At 40.9% G+C, this 25226-nt stretch overlaps 1 protein-coding gene across 1 annotated transcript; it reads left to right on the top strand.

Moving 5' to 3' along the window:
• The first annotated feature begins 320 nt into the window (after positions 1–320).
• Positions 321–24818, top strand: Fastkd2 (FAST kinase domains 2). Its single transcript, XM_038340750.2, has 12 exons — positions 321–388; positions 6811–7617; positions 9341–9444; positions 10076–10184; positions 10445–10568; positions 10798–10937; positions 12716–12888; positions 18553–18716; positions 20341–20556; positions 22077–22161; positions 23705–23819; positions 24633–24818. Exons 2-12 carry the CDS (start codon positions 6898–6900, stop codon positions 24738–24740), a joined length of 2058 nt encoding a protein of 685 aa, XP_038196678.1. The 5' UTR covers positions 321–388; positions 6811–6897; the 3' UTR covers positions 24741–24818.
• The last annotated feature ends 408 nt before the right edge of the window (positions 24819–25226 follow it).

Below are 25226 nucleotides of genomic sequence, written 5' to 3'. Positions count from 1 at the left end.
CAAGACCTAGAGTCTGGGACCACGGAGTCTCGGTTGCCTGGCAACCGCGCCTACGCACTAAAAATGGCGCAGGCGTTCTCAGAAGCTGCCACTCTGCCAGTGGCAAATTTAGTTACTTCTTGAACGTGTTAAGTTTATAGAAACAACCATACATGCTCTTTATAAGCTCCGTGGCCTCTTACGGAGACTCTTGCGTGGTCTAGGGTCTATCTCTTCTTCCGAGAAGAGAAACCATCCTTCTGACAGCCCCCCCAACACGTGGCCGTCTACGGCCGCCGCGAGCTTAGGCTTTTTGTCCTATACAGGAATCCGTAGACTGTCCCAGAAGCGGCTTTGAGCGAAACTGTCATGGCTGCGCCCGTGTGTAGCCAGGGGGTACCGTTCTGTGGTGAGTGAGTAGTGAGCATAAGCAGGATCGTGGGCGGGATCGTGGTAGTCTTTTTTATCGGGTAGAGAAAAGTTTGAGAAGTGTCTTCGATCTTAAGTTTAGGGTGCTGTGTTGATGCTGGGTGGCCCAGTTGAGGAGGGACGCTGACTCCGGTGTCGCGATCTTGATGAGGCTTACTGATTTAAGCATGGAGAACATCGTTTATGTTTTGTTTTTTCTTTTTCTTTTTTTTTGTTTTGTTTTTCGAGACAGGGTTTCCCTGTAGTTTCTAGAGCCTGTCCTGGAACTAGCTCTTGTAGACCAGGCTGGCCTCGAACTCAGAGATCCGCCTGCCTCTGCCTCCCGAGTGCTGGGATTAAAGGGGTGAGCCATCTGCGCTCGGCGTTTTCATTTCCGTTCTGTCCAAGTACATTTTCTTTCTTTCTTTTTTTAAAATTAATTTTTAAAGAATGATCTTTTCTCACTTTACATACCTATCCCAGTTCTCACTCCCTCCCCTCCGTTCACTCCCCACCCCATCCCCTATCCACCTCTCAGAGAGGGTAAGGCATCCCATGGGGAGTAAACAAAGTCTGACACATCACTTTGAGGCAGGACCAAGCCCCCCCCCCCCCCGCCGCCCCCCGTAAATTTAGGCTGAGCAAAATGTCCCTCCAAAAGGAATGGGCTCCAAAAAGCTAGTTTAAGCACTAGGGATAAATCCTGGACCTACTGCCACCACACATCTGTCACCCACATTCAGAGGGCCTTGTTCGGTCCTATGCAGGTTCCTCTTGCTGCCAGCCACTAGCTCAGGTCAGTTGTTTCTATGGGCTTCTCCCATCACGGCCTTGACCCCTTTGCTCATATTATTGTTCCTCCCTTTCTTCGACTGGTCTCTGGAAGCTCGACCCAGAGCTTAGCTGTGGATCTCTGCATCTGTTTCCATCCGTTGCCTGAACGTTCTGTGATGACAATTAAGGTAGTCATCAATCTGATTGCAGGGGAAGGCCAGTTCAGTCACCTTATCCACTACTGCTTAGGGTCTTACCTGGTGTCATCCTTGTGTATTCCTGGGAATTTCCCTGGTGCCAGGTTTCTTGTTAGCCCCATAATGGCTCCCACCATCAAGATATCTCTTTCCTTGCTCTCCCCCATCTCGATCATTCCATTCCCTCATGTTCTCCTCCTCCCTCCCCTCCTACCCCTCTTCTCCTCCACCCAAGCTTCCAATTTTCTCAGGAGTTCTTGTCTATTTCCCCTTCCCCCAGGGATCCATGTATGTTTCTCTTAGGGTTCTCCTTGTTCCCCAGCTTTTCCGGGGTCATGGATTATACGCTGGTTATCCTTTGCTTTGCATCTAATATCCACTTATGAGTGAGTACAAACCGTGTTTGTCTTTCTGGGTCTGGGTTACCTCACTCAGGATTTTTTTTGTCCGGTTTCATTCATTTGAATGCAAATTTCAAGACTCCATTTTGGTTTTTTTTTTTTACTTCACTGTGTGAATGTATCCCATTTTCTTTATCCATCTTTCAGTTGAGGGGCATCTAAGTTGATTCCAGGTTCTGGCTGTTATGAATAGTGCTTCTGTGAACATAGATGAGCAAGTGTCCTTGTGGTATGGTCTGCATCCTTTGGGTATATACCCAAGAGTGGTTGCTGGATCTTGATGTAGATTGATTTCCAATTTTCTGAGAAATTGACATACTGATTTCCAAAGTGACTGTACAAGTTTGCACTCCCACCAGCAATGGAGGAGTGTCCCCTTACCTCACATCCTTTCCAGCATAAGCTATCACTGGTAATTTTGATCTTAGCCATTCTGACTGGTGTACGATGGTATCTCAGAGTTGTTTTGATTTGCATTTTCTTGGTGGCTAAGGATGCTGAGCAATTCCTTAAGTGTCTTTCAGCCATTTGAGATCTGTTAAGAATTCTCTGTTTAGATCTGTTACCCCATTTTTAAAAATTGGATTATTTGGTATTTTAATGTCTAGTTTCTTGAGTTCTCTATATATTTTGGGGAATAGTCCTCTGGTCGATGTGGGGTTGGTGAAGATCTTTTCGCATTCTGTAGGCTGCTGTTTTGTCTTAGTGGCTGTGTCCTTTGCCTTTCAGAAGTTACAGTCCATGACTCCAGAGAAGCTGGGGAACAAGGAGAATCTTAAGACAAACAGACATACATGGATCCATGGGGGAAGGGGAAATAGATAAGATTTCCTGAGAACATTGGGAGCGTGTTGGGGGGGGATAAGGGGAGGGAGAAACAGAACATGAGGGAATAGGATGGTTGAGATGGGGGAAGGACAGAAAGGGACAGCAAGGAAAGAGATATATTGATTGTGGGAGCCATTCTCAGTGTCAGGAGGTCCCATCTATTAATTGTTGCTCTCAATGTCTCTGCTACTGTATTATATTTAGAAAGTGGCTTCCTGTGCCCATGCATTCAAAAGTACTTCTTCCCAGTTTCTCTTCTATGAGATTCATTGTGGTTGAATTTATGTTGAGGTTTTTGATCCATTTGGATTTGAGTTTTGTGTATGGAAATATGGATCTATTTACATTCTTCTACATGTTGGCATCTAGTGATGGAGGAGTATCTATGTGTTACTTTCATTGATTAATAAAAAAACTGCCTTGGCCCTTTAAGAGGACTGAAAATTAGGTAGGCGGAGTAGACAGAACAGAATTGTGGGAGAAAGGAAGCAGAGTTGGGGAGACGCTTCAGGCAGTCGCCATAGTGAGTCGCCATGCTTCTCCTCTCCAAGAAAGACGCAGGTTAAAAGAATACAGTTTCCGTGTAATTATTTTGGGTAAAGTAAGCCGGGTGGCAGGACACAGCCCACCATTCCATCTACAGATTGGCTTCTTTTTTCTTTTTTCTTTTTTCTTTTTTTGGTTTTTTCGAGACAGGGTTTCCCTGTAGTTTCTAGAGCCTGTCCTGGAACTAGCTCTTGTAGACCAGGCTGGCCTCGAACTCAGAGATCCGCCTGCCTCTGCCTCCCGAGTGCTGGGATTAAAGGCGTGCACCACCACCGCCCGGCTTCTTTTTTCTTTTAAACACTGCCTGGCCCATTAGTTTCAGCCTCTTATTGGTTAATTCTCATGTCTTGCTTTAACCCATATTTAGTAATCTGTGAAGCACCATGAGGTGGTCGCTTACCAGGAGAGATCTTAACCTGTGTCTGTCTTGGAGAGGAGAAGCATGGCGACTCACTATGGCGACTGCCTGAAGCGTCTCCCCAACTCTGCTTCCTTTCTCCCAAAATTCTGTTCTGTCTACTCCACCTACCTAATTTTCAGTCCTCTTAAAGGGCCAAGGCAGTTTTTTTATTAATCAATGAAAGTAACACATAGACACTCCTCCATCAATCTAGTTATGCCAGCACCATTTGTTGAAGATGCTTTCTTTTTTTTTTCATTGTATGATTTTTAGCTTCTTTGCAAAAAATCAGGTGTTCATATGTGTGTGGATTAATATCAGTGTCTTTGATTTGATTACATTGGTTTACCTGTCTTTTTATGCCAATACCATTTTTAATTGCTATAGCTCTGTAGTAGAGTTTGAAGTCAGGGATTGTGATGCTTCCAGAAGTTCCTTTCTTGTACAGGATTGTTTTGACTATCCTGAGTTTTTTGTTTTTCCATATGAAGTTGATTATTGTTCTTTTGAAGTCTGTGAAGAATTGTGTTGGGATTTTGATGGGGACTGCATTGAATCTATAGATTGCTTTTGGTAAGATTGCCATTTTTATTATATTGATCCTACCTATACAAGAGCATGGGAGATCTTTCCGTTTTCTGGTATATTCTTCGATTTTGTTCTTCAAAGACTTAAAGTTCTTTTTGTGCAGGTCTTTTACTTCTTTGCTTAGTGTTAGCCCAGGATACTTTATGTTATTTGTGGCTATTGTAAAGTGCAATGTTTCTCTGATTTTTTTCTCAGCCCTTTTATCATTTGTATATAGGAGGACTACTGCTTTTTTTTTTTTTGAGTTGATTTTGTATTCTACCACATTACTGAATGTGGTTATCAGCTATAGGAGTTCCCTGATAGAATTTTTGGGGTCACTTATACATACTATCATATTATCTGCAAACAACAAAAGTCTGACTTCTTCGTTTCCAATTTGTATCCCCTTTATCTCCTTTTGTTGTCTTATTGCTCTAGCAAGAACTTCTAGTACTGTGTTGAATAGATATGGAGAGTGGACAACCTTGTCTTGTTCCTGATTTTAGTGGAATCGCTTTGAGTTTCTCTCCATTTAATTTGATGTTGGCTGTCGGCTTGCTGTATATTGCTTTTATTATGTTTAGGTATGTTCCTTGTGTTTCTGATCTCTCCAAGACCTTTACCATGAAGGTGTGTTAGATTTTGACAAAGGCTTTTTCATCATCTAATGGGATGATCATATGGATTTTTCTCTCAGTTTATTTATGTGGTGGATTACACTGATAGATTTTCATATGTTGAGCCATCCCTGCCTCTCTGGTTTGAAGCCAACTTGATCATGGTGAATACTTCTTTTGCTGTGTTTTTAGATTCATTTTTTTCCAGTATTTTATTGAGTATTTTTGCATCAATGTTTATGAGGGAGATTGGTCAGTAATTCACTTTCTTTGATGAATCTTTGTGTTGTTTGGTTCTTTGATGAATCTTTGTGTTGTTTGGGTATCAGGGTAACTATAGCCTCGTAAAAAAGAGGTTGGCAATGTTTTTTTCTGTGTCTATTGTGTAGAACAATTTGAAGAGTATAGGTATTAGCTCTTTTTTGAAGTTCTGGTAGAAATCTGCACTGAAATCGTCTGGCTCTGGAATTTTTTTTGTTGTTGTTGTTGGAGACTTTTGATGACTTCTATTTCTTTAGGGGCTATAGTTCTATTTAAATTGTTTGTCTGGTCTTGATTTAATTTTAGTATCTATTACCTTTCCAGAAAATTGTCTGTTTTTTTTTAGATTTCCCAATTTTGTGGACTATAGGTTTTCGAAGTAAGACCTAATGATTCCTTGAATTTCCTCAGTGTCTGTTGTTATGTCCCCCCTTTCATTTCTGATTTTGTTAATTTGGATGTTCTTTCTCTGCCTTTTGGTTAGTTTGGGTTAGGATTTGTCTATCTTGTTGATTTTCTTGAAGAACCAGCTCTTTGTTTCATTGATTTTTTTGTACTGTTCTCTTTCTATTTTATTGATTTCAGCCCACAATTTGATTATTTCCTATCTTGTACTCCTCCTGGGTGAGTCTGCTTCTTTTTGTTCTAGAGCTTTCAGGTGTGCTGTTAAGTCTCTAATGTGAGCTTTCTCCACTTTCTTTATGTGGGCACTTAGTGCTATGAATTTTCCTCTTAGCACTGCTTTCATAGTGTTCCATAGGTTTTTGGGGGGTATGTTGTGCCTTCATTTTTGTTAAATTCTATGAAGTCTTTAATTTCTTTGTTTCTTTCTTCCTTGACCCAGGGGTGATTCAGTTGAGCATTGTTCAATATCCATGAATTCGTAGACTTTCTGCAATTAGTATTGTTGTTGAATTCTATCTTTAAGCCATGATGATCTGATAAGATGTAGGGGGTTACTCCATTTTTTGTGTCTGTTGAGGTTTTTGTATCTTTGTTATCATGTATGTGACCAGTTTTAGAGAAGGTCCCATGAGGTGCTGCTGAGAAGGTATATTCTTCTGTGTTTGGGTGAAGTGTTCTATAGATGTCTGTTAAGTTCATTTGAGTAATGACATCTGTTAGTTCTCTTATTTCTCTACAGACTTGTCCATTGGTGAGAGTGGGGTATTGAAGTCTCCTGCTATTATTAGTGTGTGCGGTTTGATGTGCGATTTAAGCTTTAGTAATGTTTCTTTTATATATGTGGCTGCTCTTGTATTTAGGGCATAGATGTTCAGAATTGAGACATTATCTTGATGGATTTTTCCTGTGATGTGTCTAGAGAGCTGGACTCTCCATACTTAAACACAGACTCTCACCTCTCCAGGGACAATCAGGGCCAAGGCTCCGGTGGTCAGACCTAAGTACGTTTTCTTAATGTTTTGGTTTTGGCGATTGCTAGATCATTCTGTTGAAAGTGTCCATCAATGATACTGTTTTCAGTGGAGGCCTCCAAAGTAGCATTAACAAAATTACTCTAGCAGAGGAAGATTTATTGAACACCTACATGGGAAATAATAATAATAATAATAATAATAATAATAATAATAATAATAATAATAAAATTATTATTATTAACCAAGAAGCTATTTTATATCACTGCTAAAATGACTGACCTGGGTACTTTGCCATGATGTGCACATTGGAATAAAAGTGGGAGAGACATACTGGGGATATAGTTTTGCCTTTTTAATATGAAGCTCTAGTAGTTCATAGGTATCCATGCAGGCTCCTGTTAGATGCAAAAATTTTAACTGTTATTTCTTTTATTTGCCTATTCCCTGCAGGATAGTCCACAGCATGTACCCTATTTTAGGAAAACGTCAAATTTTGTTACATTTTGAGTATTTGGAAGTGTGCTAGTGGAGAGCAAAATGAGTAACAAAGCACATTCCTTGCTATGGAACATCGGACAGTTGCTTCCAAGAAGCAGAGTTTTGAGGATATATCCTCTGGGATTTTGCAGACCAGAAGTTGTTTATTCAAAATGGAACCCAAGAAACCGCCTGTTAAATGGTTTTGAGTATGGACTGCGGCCATCTGTTAGATGCCTCTTTCAGGGTATTTTGAAATCAGTAGATGGTTGTACTCAAACTAAAGGCGTAAGACACACAGTTCTCTTTAAATTTGGCAATGTGCTTTGTCCTAGAAGACTGTCCTCTGACTCAGAACATTCTCTTGTCTCTGATGGGGCATCTGATCATGATTTAATGAAATTAAACTTCCATCATACCGCCAGTGAAAATGTGCTCACCAAGAAAATGATACCAACCCCTATGAATCATAAAAAGCTGGCCCAGGAGTGTAACTCCTTGAGTGATGTGCTCGATACATTTTCAAGAGCACCCACATTTCCTAGTAGTAGCTATTTCTTAGCAATGTGGACAATTGTCAAAAGGATACCTGGAGACAAGAGACGCTTTGAGATACAGCTGATGTTCCGTCACCCCGCCTTTCATCAGCTGTGCGAGCACATGATGAGAGAAGCCAAGATTATGCACTATGACCACCTTCTCTTCAGTCTGAATGCTATCATGAAGCTTGGAGTCCCTCAGAATACTCTTATGGTTCAGACGTTGCTGAGGACGATTCAGGTAAGTCAAATGGAGACTTAAATGTGACTTTACTGTGTTTAACATATTTTGAACGAGTCAGAGGAAGGAGATGTGTATAGCTTCTTTAAAGGAGACTATCAGGGGCTGGAGAGGTGGCTCAACCTTTAAAGGCTAGGCTCACAACCAAAATTATAAGAAGAGACTATCAGTGTAATATGTTTTTAATGTGTATTTCTGTATTGTATAGTGTATGTCTAGGAGACCGTAAGTTAGATAATTTCTTTTGCTTTGGAAATTTGTGGAAGCCTGCTCCACTTACCTTCTCTAGGGCTAAGTAGGAACAAAGAAGCTAAAATGAAGAGAAGGGCAAGCCATACAAAGACAGGTTGGCTAGTTGAAGGAAAGAGGGGTAGAGAAGGAGGTGAGCTAGCAGTTTCCTTGCATAGTGTCCTAATCCTCTCACCAGCTCTCAAGACAAGGAAACAGATTTAATGATACCAAAATGCTTGCTTAGCAGCTAATGGATTCCTTGATTCACACAGCCAATACATATTGGGTGTCAGTCGTGTGCAAGGTGCCACAGTTTTATGCCCAGTGGAGCTTGTATTTGCCGGTAGGCTTAGGAGTTCATTGGAGAATTTCAGGCAAGGGATTGGCATGCTCAGGTTTGCACATTATGTCATTTATATGACACCTATATGAAGAAGTAATCATTTACTTTTAAAGAATGGCTTTGTCAGATGTCTAAACTCAATAATTAAGGAAATATGTTAAAATGCATATTATTAAATATCTTAAATTGCCTGGAGATAATGTGTCAGATACTCTTGTTTCACTGGAATTCATGAACTGAGTTTATAGGTATATGAGTTTTAATTTTTCCTGTAAACTTCATATGTTCTCAAGCAAGAGCTGTTAACTTTTATGTTTTGCTTGTTAGGCCCTGTGTCTGTTTCTCGTCCAGCCACTTACAGTGACTGGTGTGACTCAGCTCCACTGCAGTGACGCATGCATGTAGTGGACCTTGCACAGGTGTGCCCAACTGTGTAGCATCCTCACCAGGACCACAGTCAGCAAATCTGCATGTGACTGTCCATGTGACTGTCCCTCCGTAATGCATGGGTGTCATAAAGACGCTTAGCCAGAGGTGAGGGCAGTGCTCGTCAGTGCGTCTGAGCCAAGTAGTCTGACCACTCACGGCAGTCAGCACTGTTCTCTGCCCAGATCTCCCCTGGCATTTCTGCACTAAACTGGCACCCGACTGAGACCCAGATAGTGGTGGTCAAATGCAGTGGGCACGCCGTAAGAAGATTCACAGGCATCTGTAGCATGGTGCTCAGGAAAGGCTATGTGGAAGTTGTAAGCACAGTCTTCTAAGGCTCGTTTAGGGGAGCAATTGGCCTATCTACTTTAGTAGATCTTCTGTTATTCTACTCTGATGTCCCCATAGTGGTTTGGGGTCCCATGAAGGGGTAAAAAATGATGTTTAATGCAGTTATTTCACAAGCAAAGAAATATAATCAATATCAAATAGATTTCCAATGATGCATAGGAAAGTGTTGATGTTTAAAAGGTTATGTGTCAATTATCTGGAAAAGTCACTGAATTGCCGTAGCTTACTTCCTGGGTATATGTGTATGATGGGCCCTGTGACTTGCTGGTCTGGTACTTAGTCCTGTGAAAGTATGGGTTCAGAGGTTTGCTTGGGAAAGCTAGTGCACGTCTCTTGACCTTTGCTGTGTTCGCAATTGTTTTTTAACAGGAGCGCATCAATGAGTGTGATGAGAGATGTCTTTCAATTTTGTCAACTGCTTTAAAGACGTTGGAGCCGTGCATGAATGTGAATGCGCTTCAAGCAGGATTGCGGTGAGAGCCTTCTAGGTTTCTTCATGTGGTGTTCTCTATGGCCCTGATATGGGCAATTTAGAAGCCCAACGAAAATTGAATTCCTTTTTGGGAAGGCACTGATAAAGTAGGCATTGGTGGTAGTTAATATTTTATTAAGCTCAAAATTCCAACTCTGAATGGTATAAACCTGAAGATAGTAATTTTTAAAGGATCTCTTTCTAAAAATTTGTAGGTAATATTGAAATTAGTTTTTCTTAGACTCTAGTATTGATGTAAAGTGGGGGGGGGAGAACTGGCATGTACACTAAATTCAGAATAGTTACTAGGACACTGTAGCGATCACACTGTGTCTTCTGAAGATGCTAAATCTGTCCAAGTGATCTGATGTCACAGACTAGGGAAGGTTATGAGGATACCTTTAATCTGATGTGATTTGTTCATTAATTAAAAAAAACAGTACAATAATGTAAGAGGAAGTATCCTAGAATGATTTAGGTTCTTCTCTAACTGCTTATACCCTCTTGGGCAGGTAGACCACGTCTGTAGATTTCTTATTCCTGGTCTATTCCAAGTAGAGGCTGGACCAAATGAAATTTTCAGATTTCTGTATGGATTCTAGGATTATCCTATTTCTTGTGTGTAATGACAGAATCCTAGTTGATCAGCAAGTTTGGAAGATAGAGCACATCTTCACATTACAAACAGTGATGAAATATATCGGGAAAGACACGTCATTTGCTCTTAAGAAGAAACTGGAGGTAAACACCTGGCTTTCCTCAAGTGGATAAAGTTTGAAAAAACTGTCCTTTGACCTGCCACTCCCTAAAGTCGGTTTTGAAGGAGGACGTGGCTGTGCTTTTGCTGAAATGAGTTAAGACACCTAGCTGTGTGTGCAAACATATCTGTGTATATATATTTACTTCTGTATCTGTGTACACCATTCTTAAGCCTCATGCTTGTTTCTTTAGCATTAAATTTTCCACAGATAATAATTAAATACGAGTTTGTTTTTCTGTAGATGAAAGCCTTGAAGGAGTTAGGCAGATTCTCTGTCTTGAACAGCCAGCACATGTTTGAAGTCCTGGCTGCCATGGATCACCGCTCCGTTGTCCTTCTGAATGAGTGCAGTAAGAAGGTCATGGGTAAGGGGCCTTTTCCGTGTTATACGCCGTATCTGACTGTTCACTTGTTTTGAAATCTTGGCTCTTAAGGTGCAGAACTGATGACTGGTTACGTATAAATTTTATTTTTGGCTGTTGTTTTGTTTTCCTTCAAAATAGTGTTATTTTTCTCCCAAAGAAGGCATGAGTACCTTGAATATTATGCTCAAAGCCATCTGGTAATGCTTGCGTATTTAACTTATTCTTAAAGATAATATCCACGGGTGTCCTTTTAAAGTCTTGATCGGCATACTGCAGTCCTGTAGAGACCTGCGATACCAAAATGAAGATCTCTTCAAGAGCATAGCTGACTATGTGGCTACAACTTTTGAAATCTGGAAGCTGAAACAGGTGAGTTTCTGTTGGGTTTATACCAGGGAAGCTTTCAGGAAGCTTGTTCATTCACTTGTTTCTGCTTAGAGAGGTCACTATGTCAGAATATGTCAGAATATTCCAGTGCTAATTTAGCTTAGCGCCGTTTCCTTCTGCAGGCTAAACATTGATACAGTAGCCCCTCTGTGGTCAGTTTTCTGTGGGAAAGGAACAGCTACATTGTCCAGAATCCTGCTTGGTTATCACAGGGTTTTATGGTAGGTGAACTAACTATTTAGCCTTGTGGATCCCATTTTCTTGCTGACTTTCAATAATAAAAATGGGTCTAACTAATAATGTATGAGAAGCTCATGGTTTTGAAGAATGAAATGTTACTACTTATCTGTTGTTTTCTTTGGAGTTCTAGACTTTCAGGATCCATGTTTAACAATCCAGATGTCTAAATGTAACAGTGTGTGAACCTTACTTTTTCTAGTGAAGTAGGTGGAGGCTGAGGTAGATCATTGGATTCAGTTGGTTAAGAGAGTAAGATGAATTTTGAATTTATTATTAAAATTGAGTTCAAAGACAGTAATTCTTGTGGTAAATATTACCCAGCAGGAAATTGGAACTGAAATATATCTTAATCATGATATTTCACTTCCATATATTAATATAAAATAGACATATTTGAGTTACAACAACAAATTTTGTTTGAAAATGCCATAAAGAAATGGAATACTATATATATATATATATATATATATATATATATAGTATTTTAAAAAAATTCAAAAGACAAGGAAAGATGGGAAAATATTTGTACCTTATTAGTGTTAAGGCTCGGATAATCCAACTGGACTTTGTGGCACACAGCTGGGATCCCATGTTGGCAGAGACTGCTCATTCATTTCCAACTGCTCAGACCCAAATAATAGTCACACAGAAACTATATTAATTACAACACTGTTTGGCGAATGACTCAGGCATATTTCTAGCTAGCTCTTATGTCTTGAATTAACCCATTTCCATTAATGTGTGTATTGCCATGAGGCTGTGGCTTACCTGAAAGGTTCCAGGATCCTTCTCCTTTGGCAGCTACATGGCGTTTCTCTGACTCTGCCTTCTCGCGCTCTCTCTCTATCTTTTCCAGCCTGGCTATATTCTGCCCTGCTATAGGCCAAGGCAGCTTCTTTATTAACCAATGATAATAAAACATATTCATAGCATACAGAGGGGAATCCCCCATTAATCCACCCAGCTTCTCAGGAGGCTGAGACTGGAGGATCACGAGCTCATGCCAGCCTATAGGTTAAAAAAAAAGGAAAAAAAATGTTTGAGTTGCCATATATATGAGAATCTAGGCAGAGTTTAGAAGTAGGAGCAGTTTAAGCACAATATAAAGTAACCTTTAGATCTGTCGTATGAGAAATGGGTAAGGAAGGATTTGTTGTTGTTTGAGACAGGGTTTCTTCGTGAAGCCTTGGCTGTCTTGGAGCTCATTCTATAAACCAGGCTGGCCTCAAATTTAGAGATCCGCCTGCCTCTGATTCCCAAGTGCTGGGATTAAAGGCGTGTGCTACTGCCTCCTGCTAAGAAAGATTTAAATGAGGTATGGAGATTATTCTTGGCACTTGGTTATTAGTCTTGGTTCTCAGCTTAGAAGAGATTGCTCGTTAAGTTGATATCTGATTAAAGACAAAACACATAATTATCCTTTTGGGGTAGTATTTTGTTGCTTAAATTCTTTGAGATTTAAAAACATATAGTAGCATATTGTAGCTGTTGAGTAACTTCCCCTCCTTTCTGTTTTTAAGGTCATCTTTTTACTCCTATCATTTGAAGATCTTGGTTTTCGACATCCTGGTTTGATGGACAAGCTTATGGAGAGGGTAGTGGCGGAGCCTGGTGCGCTAAACCTGAAGAACATTGTTTCTGTCCTTCACGTGTATTCTTCTCTCAATCACGTCTGCAAAGGCCAAAACAGAGAGTACGTACTGCTCTTTACGTTGTCACAGGTGTGCTTACAGAAAGGACTGCAGATCTCAGGCTTCCCATACTAGTAAGCACGACCGTGTTCCCAGCCACCATGTCTGGAAATACAGCAGCGTTTATTTATAGAGTTGAATAGAATAGTCTGACCTTTGTGGTTCTTTGTTTGCTTGTTCCTTTGTTCCTTAGGTGCAGTTGTTCATTCAGTATAGAAGTTTCATTTTGAGCTTGTCTACGTTTACTATTAATTCCTAAATTATTTGTTCTTTTGAACTCCATCAAAAAGTCAACAATGTCTCTTTAAAATTCACTGTTGCAGTAAGTGTTTTGGGCAAGAGCGGTGGTTTGCTAGCGACTCTCAAGTGGACAGTCCAGTGCTGCGGACTCCAGGCGTAGCACATCTGTCTGGAGCTGCATCCTCCTCCGTATTTGAAGAATCCCTGTTGAACAGCCCCCCCCCTTTCCCTTCCTCACATTTTTTCTACTGTTTCTCAATTTGGAATATGTGCCATGTGTCCATCTAGACAAGCTTATTCATTAAACACAGTGTACTCCAAGTTCATCTGTATGGAAGGATTTTTTTTCCTTTAAAGGTTAAATAATATTCCAGTTATATATTTATAGCATGTTATATATATATTCATCCCTTGATGGACATTTAGGTTTTTGGCATAAGTTGACTTTTGTGTTGCACATAAGAGAATACATATCCTGTTGAGATTCTGATTTTAATTATTGTAAATCAAAATGTACTTGAAAAACTTGCTGTGGTAGCCATGCCTATAAATCCAGCAGTTGGACTGTTGGGGCAGGAGGATACCTGTGAGCCAGAGGCAAACCCATGCTGCTATGGACTGCAACTCTTGCTTCAAAAACCTAAAACTAAAACAATAGGGAGAGAGAATGAGAGAGGGAGAGAGAGACAAAAAAAAAATCCCTGAATATGAGATCAAGATATGGTAGCCCTCTTATTTTTTTGTATTTGGGTGTTCCCCCACAGTGTGCACAGTGTGGTGTGCCAGGGCTGTTCCCCTAGTGTTGAGCACAGTATGGTGTGGGGTGGCTCTGGTTCTCTATGTCTTCTTGTCTTGCTTTTAGCCGTCCCAGCAGGTACAAGGGCACATCTCTTCATGAAACTCAAATGGGTGTTGAACATCCTTATGCCCTTTGTCCGTTTTCTGATCATGTTTTAATGCTGTTAAATTCTAGGCATTGCTTCTATGTTTTGGATGGTAATCCCTTGTTGGGTATGTAATTTGCAAATATTTTCTACCCTTTCTTTGATTCTGTTAGCTACTTCATTTCCTTAGCAGAAGAATTTTAGTTTGCTATTGTCCCCTTGACTATTTCTTTTTGTTGACTGTATGTTTTATGTCATAGTCTAAAAATGATTGTTGTACACAATGTCATAAAGTAAAGCTTTTCCATATGTTTTCCTTGTAGGAGCTCAGTTCTTATGCTCACTCGGTTTTAGGTAGATTTTGTGTGAGGTGTAAGACAGATTTAGTTTTACTCTTTTTATGTACATACCGAGTTTTCCCGATGCTGTTGTAGACGTTGCCCGTCCTTCATTGTGTGTTCTTGGTGCCTCGCTTGTTTTTCTGCAGAACTGCTTTGTCTTCAGTTACCACAGCTTTGGATCTGTTCTAAGTGTAAAGGTGCATAGCTCCCGCCTAGTTCTTTCTTCCTGGATTGCTAAGGGATTCAGGCAACTTGGTTCCCACATGAATTTCAGGATTTTGTTTGTTTGTTTGTTTGTTTGTAAAAACATGCTGTTGTTAGTTTGGTAGAGAAGGCCTTGGGTCACTGAGCACTGCACATAACACAGACACTTTAACAGTGTTGGCTTCTAGTCATTGGGTCAGTGGTGTCTTGCCGAGTTTTATTTGTACCATCTTTAACCAGTGTTTCATAGTTTGCAGTGTGTGAGTCTCTCACTCCTTGGTCGGGGTTACTGTTTTCGATGAGACCATGAAGGAGACTGGAGAGCTCATAGAGTTGAGAACTGAAGCAGATGCTGCTTCTTTTACATCTTGTTTATTACCTTTCCCTTTCCCTGCTTCATTATTTATGGACCTAATTGTATTTATATTTATTTATTTCACCTTAAGCTAGAATTTCTAGTACTATATTAAATAGAAGTGGGCAAGAGGAGGTATTCTTGCCTTATTCCTTAGTTTCTCACTATCTGATAGGCAGCTGATTATATGGGCTTTTCACATATGACTTTATTATATGCCAGATATATTGGGAACTTTTATCACAAAAGCGTATGGAATTTCTCAAATTCATTTCTTCAGGTTAAAGTAATGGTGTGATTTTTCTTTTAGCCCTTCCATTTATGTGACGTATGATTGCATATACTGCTGCCTGGGTCTCACTTGTCTGTGGTTCATCTATGATCCATTCTCATGACACTGAATTTGGTTTGCTACTGTTTTGCTCCATATAGCATGGCTTGGAGATGATGTTGATCTTGTGAGTTGAGAAGAAATGTTCTCTCTTCTGTAGATGTTTAGATGAGTTTAAGAGGGTTGTGTTAACTTAATTATTCTCCTTCTCAACATTTGGTAGAATTTACCAGTGGATTCACCAGTGAAGTGCTCTGGTTCTGGACTTTTCATTGTTGAGAGGTTTTTTTTTTCTTTTTCAATTATGTGTGCGAATGCTTCGCCTGCACTCTAAGCCACTGCTCCAGATTTTTTTTTGTGAAGTTTTTGATAGCTGATTCAATCTCTGTATTCATTATTGGTCTATTTTGATTTTCTTTTACTTCATGCTTTAGTCTTTGTTGACTATATATGAATTTATTTCTTCTTGGCTACCAATTTGTTAGCAAATGTTTCCCATAATATCTTATTAGTCTCCTTTTATTATTGTGTTGTGCTAGGGAGAGGCTGAACATGTACAGACTTTATTGTCATTTTCTGTGAAAGATAGTATCACAGCTAATTATGTAGAATTGCATTATATTAGTTATAAATAATCGAAAGATGATTTAGAGTATACAGGCCATGTGCAAAGATTACATGAATCTTTTTTTTTTAACTTGAGCTCACTATGTAGCCCATGCTGGCCTTGAAGTTTTGATCCTCCTGCCTCCGCCTCCCAAATGTCAGGGGTTTTAGGTATGCCCTACCACGTCTGGTTCATGGCATTGGGGACTGGACCGGAGGCTTCAGGCGTGTGAAGCCTTTTACTAACTAAGTGACATCGCTGGCTGCTTCTGTTATCTCTGTAGTGTTAGTGGTGTTGTCTGTCTCTCGTTTCTGCTTTCCAGATTACTGTCCTTCCCCTACGGGTTTAGTTGTGGGTTTGCCACTTTGGTTAATCATTCTCTCTGGTTCACCTTTGTTTCTGCTTAAATCTTCATGACTTTCTTCCTCTATTAACTCAGGGTTTGGTTTGTTCTTTTTCTAGTTCCTTTTCTTTTAAAGATTTATTTACTTTTATTTTATGTACATGGGTATTTTGTTTGTAAATATGTGTGTATAATACATGTGTGCCCAATGGCTCTGGAGGCCAGAGAAAGAAGTTGGAACCTGGAACTGGAGTTACAGACAGTTTCTGACTAAAGTTTTGTTTTTTTCTAACATAAATACGGCCACTCCTGCTCTTTAATCTCCATTTGTTTGTGTGTCTTCTAATTTTTCACTTTCAGACTGTCTTTGATCTACAGTGAGCTCTTTGCACATAGATAATCCATATAATTAGATCTTATTTATTTTTTGTTTAGCTACTTTATATCTTTTAATTGTAGTGTTTAATATATGTATCAGTTACGTTTCTCATTGCTGTGTCAACAATGCACGTAAACGATGTAAGGAGGTTTACTCTGGCTGCCACTTTAGAGGGAAAGCATGGTGGCAGGAGCATGGGGCTGGCCAGTGCGCCCACACCTAGGAAACAGACGACCGCCACGTACAGTAGCTTTCTCAGAGATCGCATGGTGCTCCCCAAATCACGAATGGGTGTCTTCCCTTCTCAGTTTAGCTTTTCTGAAAATACCTCGTAGACATACTCAGAAGTCTGTGTCCACGCTGATTGTAATCCTGTCAAGTTGACACTGAAGATCAGGGATTGCAGTACAGACATATGAACCGCTTTTATTGGTAGAGATGGCTTTATTATCGGCATTTTGTTTCCTGCCTTATAATTTTTCCTGTTTTTTCTCTTTTACTGTGTCTTTCTTTGTAATTTGATGTATCCATTTTTCCTTTATGTATCTTTAGTAGGTATTTTTGTGGTTACTGTAAGTCTTATGTAATTATGCTATTGTAGAAGATAGTTTAGGCAGCCACGTAGAAAATCTAGACAATTTTATTCTTCCCCACTCTTTGTTATTAATTTTATAATTTATATCTTTTTTAAATATTTATTTATTTATTATGTATACAATATTCAGTCTGTGTGTATGCCTACAGGCCAGAAGAGAGCACCAGACCCCGTTACAGATGGTTGTGAGCCACCATGTGGTTGACTGAGAATTGAACTCAGGACCTTTGGAAGAGAAGGCAGTGCTCTTAACCTCTGAGCTATCTTTCCAGCCCCTAATTTATATCTTTGAAGATAATATATTTACTAACTGCTTAATAATTGTATTCTTAGTAATTTTTCTTTCAAATTTTGTACTAGATTTAAAAGTGGTTTACATACTCCTATGACTGCTGCATGAGCCTGGTTCAGTCAACTCACAGTTTAGTACCATGGCCTTGCTATTTTCAGGATCTAGTATGCTCGTCCCTTGCTGTGGAACTTCATTTTCTTAACCTTGCAGGTCTTACTGCTGCCCTGGCCCCTGAGACTGTCCAGTTGGTCTCAAAGTCTGGTCTACACCATCTTGTCAGTCTGAGCTTCCTTCCAGACTCACTTGCCCTTGAGGTCATCCCTGATCATGCCTTCATCCTACCGTTTTACTGACAGACAGCCTGGGCTCTCAGGCTCCATTCAGACGATCTTCCCTTTCCTAGCGCATCCACCCTTCAGCTTCTCCCTGAAGCTCCTCTCTCCCTTCTACCCTGCTACAATCCTCTGTATATTTCATCTTTGTGTGTGTTATTCTAGGGATGATGTACGCCCTGAGAGCATGTCTAACCTGGCTCAGGGGAGTCCGCCATTTATTAACAGTGTCACCTCCCCGCGTGTTTTCCTCCCATTCTGCCTGTACTTAACCCTGTTTACACTGCACAATCGCTGTGACTGTAGGTTTAGGCTTGTAATTCTTTACCAAGAATTTAATAGCTAAGATTTTTTAATTGCTTATAAAATGAGAGTGGTAGTTCGGGCTGTGTGGAGACTGTTTAAAGAGTAGAAGACTTAGGTTCTTCTGTGTCTGCCCGGGCTGCCCGTCCACTGTCACTCAACTCTGAGCCAGTCCACTCCTCCGTATCTATGAGAATCCTAACACTGCTGCCGCATAGACCTTTAGTAGGAGTGAAAAGATTGGAAGCCTATGAAAACATCTCCATGCAGCATATCCACAGTAGTCATTTATTAGATATGTACACTTACCGTGGGGTTACTGTGTCCTGCACTGATTGGTTCGTTCATCTTATTTCTTTGCATTCACTAAAGAGCCGGGTCCTATGGCGTGGAATCAGCTCTTCTGCTCGCTTGTCTTGAAAGTTTATTTGAAATCTGACTTCCCTTTGTTCCCCAAAAGGTTCCTAGAAGCTATGACCAGTGCTCTGACTGTCCATCTTCACCGCATCTCTTCTGAAAACCTACTAAATACCGTGTATTCGTTTTGCCTGATGAATTATTTCCCCCTGGCCCTGATTAACCAGCTTACTGAAAAGAACATCATCAAAGAATTGCTGACTTCAGGTAGTATGTCACCTTGTCATTCAGAGTGGGATTTTAGAGCAGCATTAGTTCAGACATGCAGAGCAAATGTAGCTGACAGTGGTGAAGTCAAAGGTCTGTGTTTCAAAGCACAAGGCCTGAGAGCCACCTTTAGTGACATACCCACTGGGGGGGAGCAGGGTCTGCCCAGCTGTTACCTTGTAGCCTGCGCCACATGCACGGCATCCACTGTCTGCTCAGTGTTCTGCACCAGAGGTGTTTGCATTCCTTTTCTCAAGTATACCATTAAATAATAAACCCAAGTCACCAAGAAAAGTCACTCCTGGTCTGTAATGTGATGCCTGTTACATCTAGTGAACAAATTAGTCATTGTTGGATGTTTTTTGGTTTGTTTGTTTTTTGTTTTTGTTTCTTTTCTCTTTCTTCTTTCCTTCTTTCTTTCTTTCTTTCTTTCTTTCTTTCTTTCTTCCTCTTCCTCTTCCTCTTCCTCTTCCTCTTCCTCTTCCTCTTCCTCTTCCTCTTCTTCTTCTTCTTCTTCTTCTTCTTCTTCTTCTTCTTCTTCTTCTTCTTCCTCTTCCTCTTCCTCCTCCGCCTCCTCCTCCTCCTCCTCCTCCTCCTCCTTTTTTTTTTTTTTAAGATCAGTTTATATAGCCCAGGGTAGCCTGGAAATCTTAGACATTGACCTGCCTCTGCCTCTCTAGGGTGGAATTCCTATGTGCTGGAATTAAAGATGTGTATTACAATGCCCTCTAGTTATTATTGACTTTAAGTGAAGAAAAATAATATTTGGGTAGATGTACAAAATTTAATAATGTGTCTTAAAGTAGCTATAATTCATTTCATTTACAATACTATAAAATCCTGCAATTGTGAAAAGTCAACCCTGTATACTGATTTTTTAAGAAATAGTTTATTGTTGGAGAATAGGCTTGGAGGCCTATATTCTAGTCCAATGCTTAGACAGTTTCTCTCCTATAAAATGAGTTTAGACCAAGTTACTTTTAAAGATAGCTTAAAGTTTGAAGCATTGGTAGTACTGATCTAGACATCATTGAGAGAATTCTGGGAACAAAGTAAAGATGTCAAACCCTTCCTGCAGGGGGAGCTATACAGAAGCGGGGGCAGAAAGACTCCAGAGGGGATGGAGAACTCCCACGAAACAGTGCCATTCAGACCTAATAGGACTGACGCAGGCATGCGCTCCTAAAGACTATGGTAGCACAGTAGGTCCAAATCGGGGGCCACCAGCACCGAGAGTCCCCATCCCAGTCAAGGAGCTGTCTGCAGTTGATGCTACTTGCAAAGTCACAAATTAGTCTTCTGCAGTGGAGTCTCAGTGGTCACCACACGTGAGGGCGCCCCACGCCCAACAGTAGATGGCCGCTATAGAATGAACCCAGTGGTATTTTTGTATTTTGTCTTACATTACCTTTTCTGGGATTTTTTTTTTATTTTTCTGATTTTTTTGCTTGTGTATTGTGGTTTCTGATTTTGTGCTTGTGTGTGTGTGTGTGTTTCTTTTTTAAAATTCTGGTATCGCATGGATGGGAGGATCTGTGAGGAAGTAAGGGGGAAATATAGCTATATTAGTATTTTAAAATATGGCACTAATGTTTTAATCATGTGTTTGCTTTTGTATTTTTAGGTGACACTGAGAAGAATATTCATAAACTTCATGTTTTGAATACTTGTCTGAAACTTGATGAACACGCTTGTTATAAAGCTACACACATACCATTGCCGCAGCTGCCGCTGTCCCCGGCGCACCCCAATGACAAGGTTGCAGAGGTGCTCAGCAGCCTTTTAGAAGGTGATGGATGCTTCTCAAGAAATGTGCAGTTGCCACATAATTATCACATTGGTATGAGTTTCCCTTTATTTTGTTTTATTTTTAAATTTTATTCTGTCTGTCCTGACAAAGGAGTAGGAGATTATATTCACACACGAGTACTATATTTACATCAGTTCTTCCCCTCTCTTTCCCCTCAACTCTCTCCCTGACATGCTCCAGATCCCTCTCAGATCCATGACCTCTTCTTAATTATTGTCATACACGTGCACATATGCACACATGTACGTATAAATACAGCTGGTTGAGTCCATTTATTGCTGCTTTCTTTACCACTGACCACTTGGAACCAGATTTTCTTAAGCCACCTTTTTGGGGTGACTCCTGCCATGATCCTAGAAGCAGCGAGTTTGTATGTTCCGGGATAGGACGGGAGCATTAGAAACATTAGGTATAAGATAGGAACACAGAGAGACAGGATAGTACTGGGAGGGCAACTCAGCAGATTCTGAATGCTGAACTTCCCCCGCATTTACTTTTCATAGACTTTTATACCCAAATAAGAATGGGGGAAGAAGGCAGAAGACTGCTGTAACATGACTCCAAGGACAGCCAGGACAGTCACTTGTTCTAGTACTTGAGACAGCAAGCCTGACATTAAGAGACTGATTCCTGGGTTAAGCATTTGATGTTTGTGGCTGTGAACCCACCCTAGACTAAGTATCATGATGGCAGCCACTCTTCCTAGGTCAAAACTCCTATTTCAAAAGAAGGAGCAGAAGTCTGCTTGAATTCTCTGACCTCTGGTCAGGGTGGAGCAGATCTACCTCTATGGGCCATCTTAATGTCCAAAACATCAAGCAACCACACCCTAGGTCAGGATCTCTTGTTCTGTAGTCACACCTGTTGTCAACAACTTTGAAAGAACAAAAATAAGCTTGAATTCTCTGACCTGCAGACAAGGTGGAATAGGCTCACATTTTGGTCCCCACACCAGATAACACACCCTGAGGCTTGTCCCTGGATAAGACTCAATCTTCCCTCAGCAGCCATTAATTCCTGGAGTCTTCATCTAGGGGTGGGGCCTTGTGAGATTGTCCCCATCCCTGTTGGCATGTCAGCTGATGGTGGTGTACCGGTCTTTCCTGGGTGGCCGTATTGTTAACGTCTTCTAAGTGTAGTGTCCCTGTCCGGCGTAGAAGACTCTGTCTCACAGCAGATGCCACATTACTCTGGCGCTTCCAGTCTTTCCGTGCCTTCGCCTGAAATGTTTCCCGAGCCTTAGATGTGGAGACTGCTCTGTAGGGCTGGGCATTTGCACCAGTTGTGGCTCTCTGTGAGAGTCTCTCCTGCCTTAGAAGGAAGCGTCTTTGATCAGTGCTAAGGATAAGTATTTAGGATGCTGTATCTCTGTTCAGATTTTCTGCCTGACTTTATCCTGCCCTGCCATAGGCCAGAGCAGCTTCTTTATTAACCAATGGTAACAAAACATTTTCACAACATACAAAGGAGAATCCCACATCATTTTGATATATAGAAATTACTTTGAGCAGTGTGTGAGAAATTAATATCAATTTTTTTATTTATTTCAGATTTTGAAATCAGAATGGATAATAACAGGACTCAAGTATTTTCATTTTCCGATGTAGATGCAACTTCTGCCACAAATATGCAAAGGTAGTTTATATAGACTGGGCATTCTGAATTAAAATTTTAGTAAAGAAAGACTGTATATTAAATAGCAGTATCAAAAAGACCTTATGCATATATGTAGCTTGCAGTATATCTACTGCGTGAGGTTAAATACAAAGGATTGGGGTTGGGATGCCTGCTGAACCAGACAGTCTTTAAAAATTAGTATAAAAGACAACAGTTCAGTTAGATGATATTACCGTAACTTAAACTATCGACTGGGTGGTGGTGGCGCACGCCTTTAATCCCAGCACTTAGGAGGCAGAGGCAGGTGGATCTCTGTGAGTTCAAGGCCAGCCTGATCTACAAGAGCTAGTTCCAGGGCTGTTACAGAAAGAAACCCTGTCTCGAAAAACAAGACAAAACAAAACAAAACAACAACAACAACAAAAACCCCACATAACTAAAACTACTATCAGTGCAGTATAAACTTCAGCCAAGATAATACAGTGATCGTAAACTTAAGGCATCTACACAAATTAACTACCCAATGCTTTTTCCGTTCCTCCTGGTCCTTTCTTTATAGCTTTATAATTAGTATTATTTGTGGATCGGAGCACATTAAAGCTTATCCAAGTCATTTCCCGGATTCACATTACATCTAATGTGCTTCTGGAAGAAACATGATTTCATTCCATGAAAGAATAGCCTGCTTGTTCAGCAGAAGCATAGATCATGGATCCTTCCCACACACCTATGTCAGTCTTTGTGGAAGGTTCTGCTAGGCCTGCTGGGCACACAACGATGAGCCAGATGTGTTCTCTTGCCCTAGGAGACTCACACCTGCCAATGTCCTGGACAAACACGTACATAGAGTAAGAGGAGCAGGAATAAGCTGTAAGGATCCACACCTTTACCTGCTCATCCCTGTCCATTCACACAGTGTTCTGTGTCTTTTCCTTTTTCTGCATCCATCTGGCTTATTCCTTGGTGTCGTCTTAAGTGCTATGTTACCCAGCTGCCCCTAAGAAAGCCTCTCACCCTACTGAAAGCTCATTCCCCCTTTAATCTACTATTCTGACACGAGATGGTAGCATACAGTGCTGGGAACTGCAAACGCCGAGTGCTGTCTGCTAAGTGTAAAATCTCCAAAAAGGAGGGAGTGATGAGATTCAAACCACAGCTTTTCACTTTGCTTATAGAATTCTCCATTGGGGAGCCCGTCTTATGGTTTCCTGAGTTTGGAAGATCATGTGCCACTTGCTGCTGCCCTCACTTTACTGAAGAATTGTATTTGGGTCAGAGCGTAGTACTGTCCCAGAAACCTTGCAATGCGTGTTTTTGTATCAGGAAGTTTTGCTCCTTAGAAAGTACAGTCTTTCCTAAAGAAGGCTGGTACATAATTACGTAAAACATTATGTGAGGTGTGGGTTTACAAAGTAGTCGTGCTCTGCATTGTCTGTAGAGGCCAAGTAACAGAAGTAAAGGACAGAGCGGGGCCTGGTGAGGACAAGGTCCATGAAGAGCAGAATGTTTACAATTCCAGGTGTTCATCTATTACTCTTGTGCTCGGTTCCTTTCTTTTCAGAGTAGCAGTGCTGTGTGTTCCTAAGTCTGTTTATTGTTTGAATTCAAGTCACCCCAGAGGATTGTTTGCAATGAAAATACGACATTTGAAAGCAATGGGTTTCCATGTGATCTTGGTAAGAGAGAAAATGTGAATGGACCATTCCCTGTGTTAGCGGTGTGCACCCTCCCAGCTGCCGGATGCTGTGGTTGAAGGTGGCCATTAGGCTCCAGGGGAGTAGTCAGCGTGATGGGAATTCATGGAATTCATATTTTAGCTGTGGTTCTCTGTCGGGGCTTTCTAGTACGTGGTTTGCCTCTACTCAGCCGAGTGCTGTCATCTAGCAGGGATGGTCAGCCTTAAACTCTCTTAATGCAGAAGATGATAAAGAATACTTTTTCTTACTGAATTTAAGACACATAAAGTTACCTCCACGATTATCTTGATCAAGGAATGAGGGTAAGGTGTTTGTTTTCTGGGCCAGTGTGAGATCCCGCAGTGTGTGCTTGGAGAAAGACCCTTCTCATCAGCTTCCCTTTGACCCTCAGTGCCATGGCTTTTCTTGAATGGCCTTTTCAGGTCTCTGAGCTTTATGATGATCTTGGCTCTAACTACCTGCTACTCGTGTGGTCCTGCACACAGTGTGGAGTGTATATGCTCAAATCTCCCATTATTGTACTTTAATCCTGAAGGGGACTGGGCTTGCCTTACTAAGCTTCTGTTAATGTGCCATTTAAAAGTCTGTAAATTTGCTCTGTTTAGAGAACCTTTGGAGTTTTACACTTGCCAGTATTAATAAGTTTCCTCAGTCCTAGACTTACTAGATTTAGAATGTGAACATTTAGTTTTTGAAAGTTGGTTTGTTACTACTTTGATATGCTGAGATCTCTAAAGTCCTTTTATTTTTATGTTTGATCATTTTCTCACAAACTGCTTTCTTTTTCGGCAGATCCATACCTGGGAGCTGAGAAAGCTGAGGATGGAGGATGCAGTAGCTTTTGTGAAGGCGAAGATCTACTCCCCCGAAGCTCCTCCCACTACTGATGCAACTGTGTAAAGCATGGGTTACAGCAAGCAGGAGCCTCTTCACACTGGAGCACACAAAATGACTTTAATAAAGGCTGTAATTCAATTATCATGGATAAGATGGCTGATTACTGTAGCAGTGTTCCCTCCGGGCAGGCTAAAGATGGCCCTGCGGATGGAAGATGTGTGGGCACTGGTGTGCTAGAGTCCACTGAACATTTCAGCGGCGCTTCTGCTCCTCTGACGCCCATATATATCCAAGAGCTGTCTGTCTGTTTACCTTTTCTCGTTAGTGTTGATGGCATAAATGCTGACTTCTTAGTTGTGTTGTGATAGATCACATGGTCACATGTAAGTTGGTATGGGGAGCTCTTGGTCTGACATCTGAGTATTATCTGCTGTCAGCTGCTGTGAGACTCAGGGTTTACACTTCAGATCATTCAAACAGTGGCTATATAGCATTTAGACGTTCTCAAGTGGAAGATGGTGTAAGGATTGGTGGGGCGGGGTAGGCGGG

This window comes from Arvicola amphibius, chromosome 8, assembly GCF_903992535.2.
Source record: "Arvicola amphibius chromosome 8, mArvAmp1.2, whole genome shotgun sequence".
In the NCBI taxonomy this organism is placed as follows: Eukaryota; Metazoa; Chordata; class Mammalia; order Rodentia; family Cricetidae; genus Arvicola; species Arvicola amphibius.
The sequence above is the reverse complement of the archived record's forward strand: the minus strand, read 5'-3'. Positions and strand labels throughout refer to the sequence as shown.

Bases quoted from the DNA above. Each gene is read 5' to 3' on its own strand.
- Fastkd2 (XM_038340750.2), top strand. From the start codon at position 6,898: ATGAGTAACAAAGCACATTCCTTGCTATGGAACATCGGACAGTTGCTT. The intron at 10,185-10,444 runs GTAAACACCTGG...GTTTTTCTGTAG, and splicing joins CTCTTAAGAAGAAACTGGAG to ATGAAAGCCTTGAAGGAGTT. The intron at 10,569-10,797 runs GTAAGGGGCCTT...TTATTCTTAAAG, and splicing joins GTGCAGTAAGAAGGTCATGG to ATAATATCCACGGGTGTCCT.